At 50.2% G+C, this 17,333-nt stretch overlaps 1 protein-coding gene across 1 annotated transcript; it reads right to left on the bottom strand.

Moving 5' to 3' along the window:
- Window positions 1-62: 62 nt before the first annotated feature.
- On the bottom strand, window positions 63-6,431 carry YARS1 (tyrosyl-tRNA synthetase 1). Its single transcript, XM_054292237.1, has 14 exons — window positions 6,358-6,431; window positions 6,203-6,267; window positions 5,437-5,583; window positions 5,183-5,358; window positions 3,470-3,599; window positions 3,137-3,217; window positions 2,770-2,862; window positions 2,444-2,579; window positions 2,185-2,270; window positions 1,696-1,831; window positions 1,309-1,403; window positions 1,004-1,197; window positions 768-909; window positions 63-660 (listed from the first exon to the last, which is right to left on the bottom strand). Exons 1-14 carry the CDS (start codon window positions 6,371-6,373, stop codon window positions 550-552), a joined length of 1,608 nt encoding a protein of 535 aa, XP_054148212.1. The 5' UTR covers window positions 6,374-6,431; the 3' UTR covers window positions 63-549.
- Between the last annotated feature and the right edge of the window lie 10,902 nt (window positions 6,432-17,333).

The following is a 17,333-nucleotide window of genomic DNA, read 5'->3' as shown; positions in this document are numbered from 1 at the left end:
CCCAATAAAACCCTGGAGCAGGGCTGGCTGCCAGCTCCCCTGGACAGATGCGCACAGCCACGTGCAGTCAGCTCGACATTTTATTGGGTTTTATGACAGACAGATGGTTCCCGAGTCAGTGTTTAAGGCCCACACCCCTCACAGGCTCAGGACAGCCCCATGGGTGCTGCCTGGGCTGGGGGTGGAGCAGGGGATGGGGCCTTGCTGGGCTGTCCCCAGCTCTGGTAGCAGCAGCACAAGGTTGGAGAAGCAGCTTTTCCCTTCTGCTCTCACCACAGCAGCCACACGTGGCACCCAGGCGGGCAGGGAGTCCAGTCTGTGGCACAGCTGGGTGGCCCCAAGGCCATGGGGATGAGTCACATGAGTCCCTTGCGTGTGGTGGCACCTCCAGTCAGTCCCCAGGGGCCCAGGGGGATGGATGATGGAGGCAGCTCTGGGTGAGAGGCTGCAGGTTCAGTCCCAGAGCCCCCAGGGCCGAGCACTGGTGGGGAGATGACTGGGAGGAGCCTGGCTGAGCTGCAGGAGGCACCAGAGCAGCCCTGGCACTTGTTAGCTGATGCTGCCACCCCTGAGGCTTTTACAGGAGACAGTGCCCAGCTTGGTCAGGAAGTTTCTCTGCTTCCACTGCGCGACACAATCCTCAGAGATGCAGAAATCGGCCTGGGGAGCACAACAGGGAGCAGGGTCAGCCCTGGGAGGGTTCATCTCCTCCACAGTAACATCTGGAATCACCCAGAGGTGGAGCTACAGCCACTCCCAGGCCTCACCTGCAGCTTCTCAAAGACTTTTTTCTTGGGTTTGAGCTCCTCGTCGGGCTCCCCACCCTCGTAGCCCTCCACGTAGACACGCTCCCCGGCACAGCACCCGGCTGGGGGGTCCAGGGGCTCCACTTGACGGGGCTCCCCCACACTAAGGAGAGGTGTGGAGACACCAGGGTCACCCCAGGGTGCTGCCCCTGAGGCGGGAGGGCTGGTCCAGCCCCGGTGTCCCCCGTGTCCCTCACCTGGAGGCACACAGCACCATGCCCTGCGACTCCACCCCTCTCATCTTCTGGGGTTTGAGGTTGCAGAGCAGCACCACGAGCCTGTCCTGCAGCTGCTCCTTGGGGACAAAGTGCACCAGGCCGCTGACCACGGTGCGGGGCTCGGCCTCGCCCACGTCGATCTTCTCCACGTACAGGCTGTCGGCATCTGGGTGCTGCCAGGGGGAGCAGGGGTGGGAATGGGGTGGCAGAAAAGGTGCCAGCCCCACCAGGCACACCCCAAATGTCACCACGTGGCAGGGTTGCTCCCCTCTCCCTCCCCATACCTTCTCCACGCTGATCACTTTGCCCACACGGATGTCCAGCCGGGATGGGATCACGTCCTCTGGCTCTGAGTTCTTGGTTCCCTTCTCTCCAGGCTCTGAAGGGTGAAGGGAATGGTCACAGCACTCAGCACAAACCCAGGCAGGTGCTCAGCCCCAAATGCAGGCCCTGGTGGGAATTCACTGCAGGGAATTCCATCCTTGTCCCTATACCAGAGAGCAGAGTCCCTCCTGTGCTGGCTTTCCTCACCTTCCCCCATGCTCTCCACGGCTGCTTTTGAGTCTGGAGCTTCAAAACTTTTCTCTGTCCCACTCAGCCCTGCATGGCCAGAGCCCCATTTCCCTGAGCTCCCAGGACCCCACTTCCCCAGGCTCCCAGCCCCTCCTTACTGGCTTTGGATGGGGTGGGATATGCAGCACTGCTCAGCTTCTTCAGCTCTGGGCAGTTGAATTTCTCCCTGATGGGGTCAAGCAGTTTGTTCAGGGCCACTTCCACAGAGTTCTTCAGGTCTCCAGGGTGCACAACCTGTCAGGACAAAAATGTTCCTGTCTGAGGCCACAGAGACCAAACAGGGTGGGAAGATGAATCCCAAACCCTTGACCTGATTCCCCTTGGACATCAGAAGTTTCTGGATGCTTCTGCCTCCAGCCTCTGCAGGGAACAGCTAGGAAGGGTTAAAGTGCTGCTCTGCTGCAGGATGTGGCTGATGTGGTGCTGTCCTGACCTCACAGCCTTCACTCAGCCTCTCTCCCCCAGGCTCTCCTGCCTGGGAGCATCCCACACTACCAGGCCACACTCCACACCTCCCAGTGCAGATTTCCATCTCCCAGTGCTCCCAGGAACCTCAGGCAGAAGGTTCAGTCCCTCCCAGCACTCACCTGCTCAGCAAAATCCTTCTCCAGGGCCTCGTAGGCTGTGTAGGTTTTGTTTCCTCCCCATTTCTCCTCTCGCAGGACCACAAACTCTGGGACAAAACAGGTTTCAAAGCTCAGATTAACTCAAGGCTCAGCTAAACCACCTACCCCACCCTGCCCAAGAGCAGGGGCTGGGCAGGTGGCACTCAGGGACAGCCTTGTTTTAGGGGACACACTCCTGTCCCCTCCTCCTATCCACACCCCAGTGTGGGGACCCCCTCACCTGATTTGAGGGGGAAGAGGACGTGCTTGATGAAGGAGAGGACACCATTGTTCTCCACGTTCCCTGGCTCACAGAAAGCCTTCTTCAGCTTCTTCTTCACGTCCTCCTTGCGGTCCAGAAGATCAATCTTGGAGTCCTGCAGCAAGAGATTTCCTCAGCCCTCCACCCAAGCTTTTACAAACTCATGCTGGAGTTGCTGCACCTTCTTAGAACCCCATGTGAATGGTGAGGAAGAGCTCACCTCCCCTGGGGTGGTCCCCTCTCAGCCCCCAGCCACCAAGCTGTCCCCCCTGAGCCCCCTGAGCACAGTCAGACCCAGGACCAACCTCTTCTGACGAGCTCATTTTGCTGCCTGTCAGCCCAGGAACCATGGGGTTCATCAGATGGACACGCTTGGCATAGCCCAGGGAAGGGAGGTACTGGGAAAACACAAGGAAGCAAGTTAGATCCAAGCCTGATTCAGCTTTAATTCCCAATTCCTGTTTGCTCCTGGCTCCAGGTAACTTTGGGATCTGGGGTAACAGCACCCAGGAAGGGCAGAGTCACAGCCAGGGATGTGTGGCTGCACAGAGCACAGGAGCAGCACAGAGAGCTGTAACATCAACCAAAATCCCACACACTTCTCCCAATGGATTTGGGAGTGGCCAAGCTCTCCCTGAGGCCCCAGTCTGGCAGAAATCCCCCATTCCTGACCTTCTCTGCAAAGGTGAAGATCTTCCTCTGATCCACCCCTCCAAACTGTGCGTCCACCTTGAGATATTCCTCATCCAGCGCCTGTGGAGAGACACAGAGCCTGGAGGCTGGACCAGAACACTCCTGGCCTGTCCCTCAGCCCCTCCTGGGCCACTCCCAGCCAGGGAAAGTCAGGAACATTCCAGACTGTTTGCTCTGTGCTCAGGCCAGCCTTTGTGCCACCGCCAGCTGTGACACTGGGGTGAACAACAACGACCTTGGTGGCACTCTGCCCCCAACACCCCCGTGGCCCTGGCTGTGCCAGCACCTCCCTGGCCACCACCCCTGCCTCACCTGCAGGCCTGGGTAGAGCAAACCACTCAGCAAGGGATGCTCCACCTGCTTGACCACCTCTGCCCCGGCCTTCTTGGCGTCGTGCTGCGTCACCACGGAGGAGAGGCGGTACACGTCCAGGGTGTACTCCCTGTGAGGACAGCACTGTCACCAGGGGCATGGGGACAGCCCTGAGAGCTGCTCCTGGGCACAGTGGGCATGGGAACAGCCCTGAGAGCTGCTCCTGGGCACACCGGGCATGGGGACAGCCCTGAGAGCTGCTCCTGGCCACACCGGGCATGGGGACAGCCCTGAGAGCTGCTCCTGGGCACACCGGGCATGGGGACAGCCCTGACAGCTGCTCCTGGGCCACCACTGTCACCACGGGCAGAGCAGGGAGACAAAACAATTCCTGCTCCAGCTGCGGACCAAGGATAAATCATCCAAATCTCAGGGCCAAGAGCACAAACAATGTGGGCTGAAGAAGGATTGGGCTTCATGGGCTAAAGCTGGAATTGGACCATTAACTGCAATATGGAAATGGAGCAGAACTTATAAAAGTGAGAGACCTCGTGACCAGGTGTCCATTTTGGTTCATCCTGGGTGCAATCCTGGCTGGGCTCTTGTGCTGCCCAAGGTGGATATATTGAGGCCTTCTAATAAATCCCTACTTTTAGGGATAATACCATATTATGTTTAATAGTATAAGATATTTCTATATTTATATATTACGAAAATCTATATCTATCTATATATATAACATATATACACATATGTATCTTACATATATCTATATTTATAGATATAAAATATTAGATACTTCTAATAAATGCCTACTTTTAGGAAAAATACTATATTATATATAACTGTATTGGATACATATATAAATATATAAAATTATTATTATTAATAATATAATATATTTTTAATATATGCATATATACACACACAGTATTAGATACTTCTAATAAATGCCTACTTTCAGGGATAATATTGTATTATATATAATAGTATTAGATACATATATAAAATATAGAGTTAATTATTAATAAATAATAATAAATAATATATAATAATTTGTATGTGTGCATATGTGTATATATATATAATATTAGATACTTCTAATAAATCCTTGCTTTTAAGGATAACACTGTATTATATATAATATTAGATATATATATACACAATATTAGATACTTCTAATAAATCCTTACTTTTAAGGATAACACTGTATTATATATAATATTAGATATATATATACACAATATTAGATACTTCTAATAAATCCTTACTTATACTGTATTCTATATAATATTAGATATATATATATATACACAATATTAGATATTTCTAGTAAATCCTTACTTTTAAGGATAACACTGCATTATATATAATAATATTAGATATATATATACACAATATTAGATACTTCTAATAAATCTTTACTTTTAAGGATAACACTGTATTATATATAGACACACACACAATACTAGATACTTTTAATAAATCCTTACTTTTAAGGATAACACTGTATTATATATAGACACACACACAATATTAGATACTTCTAATAAATCCTTACTTTTAAGGATAATACTGTATTATAAATAATATTATATATATATATATACACAATATTAGATACTTCTAATAAATCCCTACTTTATTCTTTAACTCCATCCACCCCTGTCCTAGCCCAGCCTCCCAGGGCCCCCCTGGCTGCCCAGGACTCACTTGCTGAGCTGGTAATCGGTGCCCCGGACAAATCTGAGTTTCTCCAGGGGCACCCCGATGCTCTCCAGCATGGCTTTGATGACCTGCTCATAGTACCGGGTCCGCAGCTCCAGCAGCTCCCACGGAGCCTTCATGTTGTCCAGGTAGGCATGGAGGTCAGCAAAGAGGATTGTCACCTAGGACAGGGGACAGCAGGGTCAGGGGAGCCGTCCCTGCCAGCTGCAGGTGGCACCCAGCAGGGTGGTAGTGCCCACCTCGCAGCCAGCCTTGAGGAAATCGGCGATCTTGGACATGGGCACGAAATAGGCCACGTGGGGCTTGCCCGTGGTGGCCGTGCCCCAGTAGATCTTCAGTTCTCGTTCCTTCAGGATGGACATGAGCTTCTCCTCGCCCAGCACCTCCTGCCAGGGGACAGAACACAGGGAGCTGCAGGGACACATCCCAGGGGACACATCCCAGGGGACACATCCCAGGGGACAGAACACAGGGAACTACAGGGACACATCCCGATGGGACACATCCCAGGGGACACATCCCAGGGGACAAAACACAGGGAACTGCAGGGACACATCCCAGGGGACAAATCCCAGGGGACAGAACACAGGGAACTACAGGGACACATCCCGATGGGACACATCCCAGGGGACACATCCCGATGGGACAAATCCCACACGCCGGGTACCCAGGCTTGCCCTGCCTCAGATTCCCCCGATCCCGGCCTCCCCACGCCCCGATCCTGCCCCGTTCCCCCTCTCGGACCCCAATCCTGCCGTATTCCCTCCGGTACCTGGACCCCATCCTGCCCCAATCGCCCCCGCTCCAGCCAAAACCAAACCGCCCAGCCCCGATTCCTCCGCTCAACCTCGATCCAGCCCCTCTCATCCCTCAGATCCAGCCCCAGTTCCTCCACCCGACCCCGGCCCATCCCCGCTCGTCCCTCAGATCCAGCCCCGACACCGCCACTCGTCCTCCCGGCCCAGCCCCGATGCCACCGCCCCGGCCCCATCCGCCTCCCGGTACCTGCAGGTTCCGCGTGATGAGCTGATATTTCTCCTGCGGGCCGGGCGCGGGCTCCATGGCGGCGGCTGCAGGGCAGGACACACGGTTACCGGAGCCCCGGTTCCGCCCGGTTCTCCCCCGTTTCCCTCCCCGGTTCCCCGCCCGGTCCCACCGACCTGCCCCGGGTTGCATCAGCCCCGCTCGGCGCTCGACTGCCGCGCCTGAGGCCCGCCGAGCGCCGAGCTGCCGATGCGGGATGGGAGAGGGGCGCGCTCCTCCAATCAGAGAGCGCTTCGCGCGGCGAGGAGCCCTCGCTCCGCCAATCAGAGGGCGCCTCGCGCTCGTGTGGGCGTGGCCTTGGCGCCGTTAAGATGGCGGCGGGTGAGCGCCTTTCCCGCCAGGCCCGACGGGGCCGCGGTCGCTGTTTTGCCTCAGCGCAGTTTAATTCTCCCTCGTTTATTTTGGGCGCTTTTATCCCTTTTTTTCAGGGGCTCGGGGAGCTCCTTGTGTTGGGGTGGGCGGGGAGGAGGAGCCGGGGGCGGGGCGGGCTGGGCCCCGCCTTGGGGCGGTGCCGTTGAGGTGCCGGTTGGGCGGTGCCGCTGAGGGACGGGCGGCTCCCTCACGGAGGCGGTGTTGGCTTCAAAGCCTCGGTGAAGGGAGAGCGGGGCGGTGCTGCCTCCTGAGGTTTTAATCTGCACAGGGAAAGGCTCCAGGATGAGCCAAGTGAGGGTTTTGGTGTTTAAAGGGGCTCCAAGGTGGATGTGGGACAAGGGCCTGAGGGACAGGACACAGGAATGGCTCCCACTGCTGGGGGAGAGGGGATATTGGGGAAAATTCCTCTTTGTGAGGGCGGTGAGGTCCTGGCACAGATGATGCCTTGTAAAGGCCTAAAACAGAGGCTAGACAAAATTAAAGAATAAAGCAGGGATTTATTAAAAGGCCTCAATGGATCCACCTTGGGCAGCACAAGAGCCCAGCCAGGGCTACACCCAAATGAAGGATTTTGTGTGAGTGTCTCAATGACTAATCCCCTGACAGGGTTCCTCTTCCTTTGCTCAATTTTTCCCAAGCCAAAAAAAGATATTTTTTAAAATAATGTGTTTATTTGTATCTCTGAAGGGCGGAGGTGGGGGTTGAGACACTTGGAGGTTTTATTTCGTGCCTCAGGCGTGTTCTGCAGTTTAAAGCTGTGATTTGGGATTCTGCTGTGGGACTGGCAGCACTTTGGGAGGAGAGGGGGTTTCCAATCATTGGGGTTTCCTGCTTGAGGGAACACTCAGGATCAAGGATCGGTTGGGACCTAAAACAGCCAAGAACAGAGATCAAATTGCGGTGGTTTTGCTAAATTCCAGCTGAGCTCCTTTCACTGAGGCCGTTGCTTTTGCTGGCAGGTTGGAGCTGACTCCTGCTGATCCCTCCTGTGGAAGGGCTGATCAAAGGCCAGCAGCAGCAGCAGCAGCTGAGCCTGTAGAGCTGGAAGCAGAGCTGCAGGAAGGCACAGAGCCATGGCAGAGAGCTGCCCTCCCTCCCCCGGGCTCCAGCAGGGCCTCAGGCAGGATCCAGCCCCCAGGGCCAAGAGGCTCTCGGATTCCACGGCGCAGGTGCAGGCCCTGCAGTCAGCCAAGAAAGCCTGCGTGCTGAGCCGTGACTGCAGCACCCCAAACCCTGCAGGGAGCGCTCTGCTCCCTTCCCCAGGCTCCGGCTGCTCCCTGCTCCTGGATGAGAGCGTGCAGGACGAGCTTGGGGCCAGTTTTGCCGTGGCCAAGTACGATGATGTGGCCATTTCCCTGGACATCAGCAGGTGCTTCGACGACAGCGAGCTGGATGATTCCCTGCTGGAGCTGTCAGGCAGTGAGAAAGGCAATTCTCCCTTTGATTACACCGAGGAGGAGATCCAGGAAATCTTGGCTGATGATTCCATGGAGGCTGAGCAGCAGCAGAACCTCCCTGGTGAGAGCCACGTGAGCCAAAGTGAGAGCGGGAAGAGCGAGCAGGGGATGTCACTCAGTGAGGCCACCCAGGAGGCAGAGGAGCCTCGGGAGCATCCCTCAGGCAGCTCTGGGTGTGATCCTGGAGTTTTGAGTGGCGTTTCTGCTCTGGATGGGGCTCAGAGGCTGCAGCAGGAGCTGGACCTTGACCTGCAGGAGCTGCTGAGCCTGAGCCCCTTTGCTGCTGCCTGTGCTGAGGAGGCTCTGGAGGAAAACAACCTGGAAAGAGAAACTTTGGATGCCATGATAGATGATTGCTTGGGATATTCCACAGCTGCTGGGAGCTGCATTGCTGAGAAATCCTCAGAAAGGGTGATGCCTAAAGGCCAGGAAAGCCTGGGGAAATCCCTGCCCTCATCCAGCCCTCCCTGTGGCCAGGGCACAGGGGATCAGAGTCCAGCATCTGGACTTCCACCCAAAAAAGAACTTCCCAAAGCAACACTGAGCTGTTTGTCAAGGAAATCAGGCTCTCCAGAGGATGCTGAAGGGGAATCCAGAGGAGCTGAGCAGCCACCAGGCAGCACTAAAGTAAACTCCCATCTTCATTCTTGCAACTTGAATGGTTTTAATCCCATCCCTTTGGATTTGTCCATGTGCACACAAGTGCTGTGTTGATACAGGGGAGGTTTTTCAAGTGGATTTTTATATAACTCTAAAAGCAAAATGTACATGGAAAAGTTTTATTAGGTGTTAATCCCCTTTTTTCCTTCCCTTTCCAGTTAAGGGACACAGCTGTAGGCCAGAGTGGGCAGGAAGAGCCACCCAGTGCCAGAAAAGTGGCAAAGTAATTCCTGTCCCACAGGAGGAGGAAGAAAGGTAATTTCTTAGGAAATCTGCACTTTAAAAAACCATCCCAGCTGTTTCCTCCGCCACTGGGTTTATTTCTAAATTAAATCGCATTGAAATAGTGGAGAAATAATAAATATTTCACCCTGGAAGAGGGGAAAGAACATCGGGAAGTGGGAAAGGAGGTGGGGGTGAGGCAGTTTTGGTTCGCAGGCAGGAGAGGGGATGTTTGTGCCTCCCTGGCTGCTCCTCCCGCTGCCGTTCCCTGCAGGTGGCAGCAGCAGAGCGCTCGGGATGCTGCTCCTGCTCTTCCCCGCTCCTGGAGGCGCCACATCGGGGCTTTCCCCCTCATTCTGGGGAGGAATTGTGTCGCTGTCGTGTGAAAAAAAGAGATTTTTGTGCTTTTGAGAGCTCCCGTTGTGGTCAGCAGGGCAGTGACCCGCTGGGTGGCTCAGCTGCTTTGCTCTCGGCGTGGTTGATCTTTGCAGCTTTGCTCAAATCAATTCTTTCATTTTTTTCCCATCCCTAAAAAAACAGTGCCACAAGAATGACACATCTGCCATAGTTCTGCAGGGCTCTTCGCCCTCTCTGTGAACTGTAACCTCATTTAACAAATAACCTAAAAATAAAATTAACACAATTTATTATTTTCAAGGCCAAAACAACGGAGCTGCATTTCGGAAGCACAGCCTGAGCAAAGGAGACGTTTCTCTCCAGGCTGTGCCAATCCAAGTGAGGAAAAGTGTGGCTATTACCTCAGGTAACCCCCAGGTGGGAGGGGATGAGGCTGGTGGGGAGGGAAAATTCAGCTCCTGGCTGGACTTGAGTTCTTTATTTGGAGTGTGTTTGTTTCCAGAGGGGAATAAAAAAATGTCTGTGATAATTTGTGCACCGCCACGCACAAAATTCCTGCACAGGAATCAGCCTGGCTGGCTCTGAGGAGTTTTACAGATAGCTGGGAAATGTTGTGAAAGGGTTTGGTGTGAAAAATCAGGAAATCAGGAAAATACCAAAGCAGGTTTGTATTCCTTGGGAAAAGCAGAGCTTTGCCTTGTTTTGTTGGGGATGAATTTGGGTTTGTCAGTTCACAACTATCCCAGAATCATCAACTTTGCAAAAACCTCCAGAACGTGGAGTTCCCACCTTATCACCAGCCCAGAGCACTGAGTGCCACCTCCAGGACTGCTCCACCTCCCTGAAACTCACACTGGGGCAATCCTGAGCTCAAATGCTGAAATTTGGATTCAGACTGGGGCAATCCTGAGCTCAAGTGCTGAGATTTGGGCTCAGACTGGGGAATTGAGCTCAAATTCTGGGGTTTAGACTCAGACTGGAGGAATTGAGCTCAAATTTTGGGATTTAGACTCAGACTGGAGGAATTGAGTTCAAATGCTGAAATTTGGATTCAGACTGGAGGAATCTTGAGTTCAAATTCTGAATTTTGGACTCACACTGGGGGAATTGAAGGGAAATGCTGAGATTTGGACTCAGACTGGGAGAATTGAGCTCAAGTGCTGGGATTTGGATTCAGACTTGGGGGAATCTTGAGCTCAAGTGCTGGGATTTAGACTGTGGGAATCTTGAGCTCAGATTCTGAAATTTGGACTCAGACTGGGGAAATCATGAGCTGAAATGCTGGGATTTAGACTGGGGGAATCTTGAATTCAAGTGCTGAAATTTAGACTCAGGCTGGGGGAGTTGAGCTTAAGTGCTGAAATTTGGATTCAGACTGGGGGAATCTTGAGCTCAAGTGATGAGATTTAGACTCACACTGGGGAATTGAGCTCAAATGCTGAAATTTGGACTCAGACTGGGGGAATTGAGCTCAAATGCTGGGATTTAGACTCAGACTGGGAGAATTGAGCTGAAATGCTGAAATTTGGATTCAGACTGGGGAATCTTGAGCTCAAGTGCTGAGATTTGAACTCAGAATGAGGGAATTGAGCTCAAGAGCTGGGATTCAGACTGAGACTGTGGGAATCTTGAGCTCAAATGCTGAAATTTAGGCTCAGACTGTGGAAATTGAGCTCAAGTGCTGAGAATTAGACTCACATTGGGGAAATTGAGCTCAAATCCTGGGATTTGGACTCAGACTGTGGGAATTGAGCTCAAGTGCTGAAATTTGGATTCAGACTGGGGGAATTGAGCTCAAGTGCTGGGATTTGGACTCAGACTGGGAGAATTGAGCTCAAGTGCTGAGATTTAGACTCAGACTGGGAGAATCTTGAGCTCAAATGCTGAGATTTAGATTTAGATTTATTTTTGACACTTTCTCTGTGTTGGCTCAGTGGTGTCATCCAAGAGCCTCTGCCTGTGGGGGTGTGGAAGGGAAGGTGTTGGGATTGCAGAGAGGTTTGGATTTCAGCTCCTGGGGGCTGGGGGTGGTGCCAGATCTTTTCAGGGATTCTAATTAAGTTTGGGTTTTAAAAACAATGACTCCCCCCTGGTAAACTCTCCCCAGTTTCTCAGTGCTAATCCCAGGGGACAATTTTAGGGATATTATTGCTACAACACTCACAGGAGAATGTACACCCCAGATTTTACAGTTATGAGTAGAAATTAAAAAAAAAAAATGGGGAGAGAGGGAGAGGAAAAAGAGACAAAATTTAAATCCCTCACCCTTCAAAGTCGCAGCATGAGGAATTAACCCTTTCACCACCCCTGCTGGTATCTCACCAATGGTTCTCAGAGAGCTTTTCCCTTCCTACCAGCAGGGGAGATGAGAGCACTGCACCCTGCCTGGATTTGGAGTACGAAACACCCCTCACACCAAACTTAGAGGCTAAATAGAGTATTCCTTCAGCTCCCAGGGTTCTTGGGCTTTGACACCTTCTGGATTACAGGAGCTGGGTGTTCCTCTGGCTCTGCTCCAGGGGTGTTTCCAGGTGCTTTCTGTCCCTCTTTATGCCTGGAGAAGGCTGACCCAGAACAGAGTTAAAGAATAAATTAGGGATTTATTAAAGGCCTCAATAAATCCCTAAATTAGGGATTTATTAAAGGCCTTGGGCAGCACAAGAGCCCAGCCAGGGCTGCACTGAAATGAACCAAAATGGTCACAAAATGGACAACTGGTCATGGGTTCTCTCACTTTTATATTTGCATATTGGAATTAATTGTTCAATTCCAGCTTTAGGTTATGCAGTCCCATCCTGATTGTTTTTCTCTCTTCAGTCCACATTGTTTGTGCTCTTGGCCCTGAGATTTGGATCATTTGTCCTTGGTCCCCAGCTGGAGCAGGAATTGTTTTGTCTGCTCTGTGCACAGAGCTCACCATCCCTTAATATGAATCCCAGAACTACACACTAAAGCGGCAAATCTCAAAAATACAAATACTAAAACCTGCTGCATCAGCCTGGGATATTCTGAGAGCCAAAACATTCTGGTAGCTTCCAGCCACGGCTCCCTGTGGCCATTTAGAGTGTTCATGGGTGCAATAATTGCCATTTCTTGTGAGGCACAAGGAGCTGACAGTTGTGTGTGTGGAGCCTGCACTTAGGCAGGCAGCAGGAGCAGCTGCATCGCCACAGGGCTGCTTCCAGAGGATGAATCCAGCATAAGTAATGCAGAGGGGACAGGCAGGGAAAGCTAAAATGGCCTGTTTTCCTCTTGCTTTCAAATTAAAAATGCAAGACGTATGTTGTGAGTCACAAAAAATCAGGCAAGGAGCTCTAAAGGAGCCGGGCTGACAAGTGAAACCGAGCTCTCCTTTGCTGGGGAAGAACATTGTCTGTGATGCACACAATTTGGTTTTCTTATTAGTGCAAACCTTTCTCATTGCAAATAGCTGGAGGCTTGGAGCTCAGCCCAGCAGGCAGCGTGGGCTGTGCCAGGCTGTGCCAGGCTGTGCCAGGTGAAAAAAGCTCCTGGGTGGGCTGGCAGTGCCCTGTGAGCTGTGCCCTGCATGGCAAATGCTGAGTGATCCCAAGGAATGCTGAGTGAATCCCAAGGAATTCATGAAGGAAAGAAAGAAAGAGAAATCAGCAGGTTTAGAGCCAGCAAGGGAATTCCTTCTGGGAAGCTGTAACTAATATATTGCTGCTACAAATCTTCAGCTCTGCTTTGAGTTGCAAATCTCCTGGCATTTGTCTCAGGGTAATGTTTGCTTTGCTGTCCCATCTTTTACGTAATCTGTCTGTTCTTCCTTGGATCCTGGCTCCTGCTGCTGTGCTGTCTGAGGGAATTCCAAGCTGGCTACAGGACAAATTTTATCTTTTCCCTTATCTGCACGCTGCAGGAAATAGAATTTTCATATATAACTGCAACTTCCATCTATATCAAATCCATTTTTCATATATATCTCTTTTATATCTCATACATATTCTTATGTTGGGTGATTGAGTGCTGAAAGTCACGCTGACAAGTTGGAAAAAAATCCTTTTATATTCAGAATAAACTTCTGACATTGAGCCATCTCCATTGTGTTAGGAGAGAACCCCGTGGCTCAGCTTGTGCTTCCTCTCATTCTGCTTTCTAGATGCTGTTAAATCCCAATATATTCATTTATTTGCAGCTTCTCCTAGGAATTTAAATGCTGCTGAGGCTGTGCTGGAGCAGATGTAAAAATGAGCTGTGATTTGAGCATCTGCTTGGCAATGGGGGGCTGATAATTGACCACACAAGATTTCTGCCAGCTGACCATTTGTCAGTGTTTGCACTTTGTTATTGCCCTTTATCCAGCAGTAAATGGAATTATTTCCTTCCTGATGAGATCCTCCTTGGCAATTCTGGGGCTGGATCAGCTACACGAATAATGAGGCTCCTAAAACTCTTTTATTTGGAGCAGAATCACAGAATGGCTCAGCTTGGAAGGGACTTTAGAATGATCCTGTTCCATGGGCAGGGAACTTTCCACTGCTCCAGGCACCTCTGGGAAGCTGAGCTGGCTCCTGTCTGACCTCCATCCATTTTTTTTTCCTTAACCAGAACTCCATCAGGAGCTCTCCTTGAGGCTTGGTGTGCTTGCTGGTGGTTTTTGATGCTTTCAGAAATATTATCAGACTTTCTCACAACCTGGCAGAAACCTGATAAATTATTTCCTTGAATCAAAGGGAATGGAGGAGGAAATACCTTATAAAGAAGCCCAAACCATCTGGTTTTACTGTAATAACAAAGATCAATATCTTCAAAAACCCAGACAGTGTGTTTGAGGTGATGGAAAGGGAGAGCAGTGTCAGGGAACAGATGGAGAAACAAATCTGTGAAACACAAATGAACTCTTTGCTAGCAGACTCTGCCTTAAAAGACTCTGGTCTCTTGATTGAGGGGAAGGAAAAATCCTGAACCTTGAAGCAGTTTTTACCTGCCCAAATTAATTTTGCTTGGATGGAGAGTGGGCAGGGAAGGTGCAGGGCTGGGGCTGTGCTGGCACAAAGGAAAGAATTCCATTTAGTGGCTGAGCTCAGGAGGGAGATTTCACTTCAAAGCAAATGAAATCCACCTCCAAGCCCTACATTTCAAGAGATGTGGGATGGAGTAAGAATTGGTAAAGTGGATTTCTAAGTTTATGGTGAGGAGAGTAGGAACTTCTCTAGGTTCAGAGTGGGAAATTTCTGGTCCAGGGAATTTTCTAATGGCAAAGCTGAAATAATCAGAACTCCTGGTTCCTAAATGAGTGGAACCTGCCTGAAAACCTCATCATAAATCTGTAGTTTGGTCTTGACTGCTGTGGAAGGAATGAGGATGTGCCCAAGGAGAAAAAAGTCATATTTTTAAAGGATTTAAAGCACTGTCCCATGACAGCTGAGCTTCTCCAGCCCCCTTTCCTCAGGCCAAAAGGCCTCTGAGCCCTGGGCTGGATGCTGAGGCACTGGGATAAATTCCTCCAAAGATTTGGTGGGATTAATGTGCCCCTGGGGCTTCCCCTGTTGGACAGGAGCTCAAATCTTTTCCTGGAGTGACTCAGGGTGGGAGTTTGTCCAAGTCCTTGTCTCTCCTCAGGGTGAAAGGTGCACCCCTGGCAGCAGGAAATGTTCCCTCTGTTTTTATGACCCGTTTCACCTCTGACTCAGAAGGCCAAGGGAGGGAGCTGAGATGTAGGAAGGCTCAAAATCTGTGAAATAAAGTTGTGATTTCTTCTACACTTCCTGCAGACAATGGGAGCTGCTGTGTGCAGTGAGAGTTTGCCTTGGAGAACCTCCCTTCCTCCCACACAACCCGTGGATTTCTCAAGGAAAAAAAACTTCTAAAAATCCTTTCTAGAAGTATCAGTTTTTGGCAAGGAGTTGTTCCTTTGGGAGAGCAGGAGCTGATCCTGCAGTTCATGAAGGAGGCTGGGATTGCTGGGGAGAGGAGCTGTGATTCACATCCCTCCCATGGCTGCAGCATGGAAAATCTTGGAGTTTGAACTCTGGGAAGGGCAGAATTCCAGGGAATTGGCCTTTCCCTGAGCTCTGGTGGAATCCAGGCCAAGCTGCTTTCACTGGAGCCCTTCTGGTCACTTGCTGAGCAGTGAAAATATTAAACTTTGCTGTGACAGAGGTGACAACCCAGTGCCAGGCAGCTGCTCCTGCTCCAAACCAGATTCTGCACAGTGGTTTTACAGGAGTGACCCCCATGGTTGGATTTTGCTTGAAAACCAGGTGATTTTCTAGTTCAGAAATGTGAATTCCTAGGCTCATCCCTGTGCATAAACAACGTCAAAATAAGGCAGCAAAGTTGGATTTTTTTCCCAAACACAGATGGGGCAAAGCTTTGTAGCACTCTGAGGCCTGCAGATAACCAAGTCCCTTGAAGCAGTTTGGGTTTTAATCTTATTTTTCTGAGGCTGCCTCAAGTTGGTGGGGTTTTGCCTTGCTATTTCAGGAAGTGCAAATGAGAGGATTGAAGGTGGGTGCTGCACTTTGTGAGGAAAATTTCCTTTTTTGTTTGAAGTTGAACCTTCAGCCTTTATGGTGGGCCAGGGAGAAGGAGCTTTGCAAAGAAGGGGATGAAGCACCAGGCAGAATTCCTGCAAGGAACTTTGATGTTCTCCCTTCTCAAGGTGCCTTCTGAGGATGTGGTTTCACTTTGAAAAGCTCCTGCCAAGGAAATCAGGTACCAGCTGCCAGCACCAAGGAAATGGAGATTTATTTTCAGAGTTCTTCTCATGTTTGTTTTAATTTTTTGACTGACTTTTTTTTTGCAGAAATTCCCCAAATTCCAACTCATCCAATTTCCAGAGAATTCCTGAGCACTTCCAGTGCAACCCCATTGGATTTTGCTGCTGAGGGGCTGTGCTGGTTCTTGTTCTGCATTTAGAGGTGTTAATTGGTCTGGTTTTCAGTGGTTTGAAGTTTCATTTGTAACTCCTTCTGCAAAAGCATTTCATGAGATTTGCACTTGAGTTTATAAATATTTTGCAGCTTTTAGATGTCACTTTCTTCTTTCCTGTGCTACTGAGCAACTCCAAATGAGTTGGAGGTGGATGGGTTGATCTTCCCAATGTTCTTCTCAGGGGTGCCAGCAGGGCCTTGTGACTCCTTTAGGTATTTATAAGTGGAATTTTGGAGAGCAAATTAAGTTTATTCAGGCAGCAAATCATCTCATATTTTTATCATCGCAATCTGGCTATTTTTGGAGATGCTTTTGGCCCATGTGATCTTAAAGAAATCCAAATTTCAGCTCAGCACTGACGTTTTTTAACGTTGTGGTTCATAGATTTTAATCTGTGGCACCCAGAGTGAGACAGAACTTTGGAAAACAAAGTTTCTCCCTGCCCTGAATGTGCAATGATTGGGACAGGGAAATGGAACTCATTTATCCAAAGGATCAGCAGTGAAGTTTGGCTGCAAAGATCCCAGAAATCACAGAATCCAGGCAGGAAGGAACAGCACTTTTGGGGCATGGCCACTGTCAGGGCTTTGTGATGTGAATTTTACCTCTGTAAATTTTATTTACAAAGAGCTTTGCATTGAGGGAAAAGGATAAACCCTTGGAAACACATGGGAGTTGTCAGCACATGGTGGTTCATGGATTTTAAACCAATCAACCCCACAAATTAAGTTTTTTTGGAAAAGGAATCCTTTACCTGTGCTCTGGGGACAATTTCACTGATATCCATGGAATCCCAGCATGGTTTGGGTTCAGAGGGACACAAAAATCATTCAGGTCATCTCAGTCAGGGCAGGGACACCTCCCACTACCCCAGTTTGCTCCAATCCCTGTCCAGCCCAGCCTTGGACACTTCCAGGGATGGAAATTCTCAGCAATTGATGCCAGGGAGGTGCTGATGGTGACTCCATCCCCTCGGGTTTGTGTTTTTGGGAGTGTAAAACTCTGCCATGAAGCAGCTCTGCCCTTTGGGAAGGATTTAGGGCTGCAAATTTCCTTCTTTGATCCGCATCTGAATGGTGGGAGAGGAGGAAGGGACTGTGATTTAAACCTCATGGAAGGACAGACAG

This window comes from Melozone crissalis, unplaced genomic scaffold (assembly GCF_028551555.1).
Source record: "Melozone crissalis strain CALT ecotype California unplaced genomic scaffold, PUWL_Pcris_2 ptg000108l_1, whole genome shotgun sequence".
NCBI classification, from domain to species: domain Eukaryota; kingdom Metazoa; phylum Chordata; class Aves; order Passeriformes; family Passerellidae; genus Melozone; species Melozone crissalis.
Note: the sequence above shows the minus strand (reverse complement) of the source record. Positions and strands in the feature narration are given on the sequence as shown.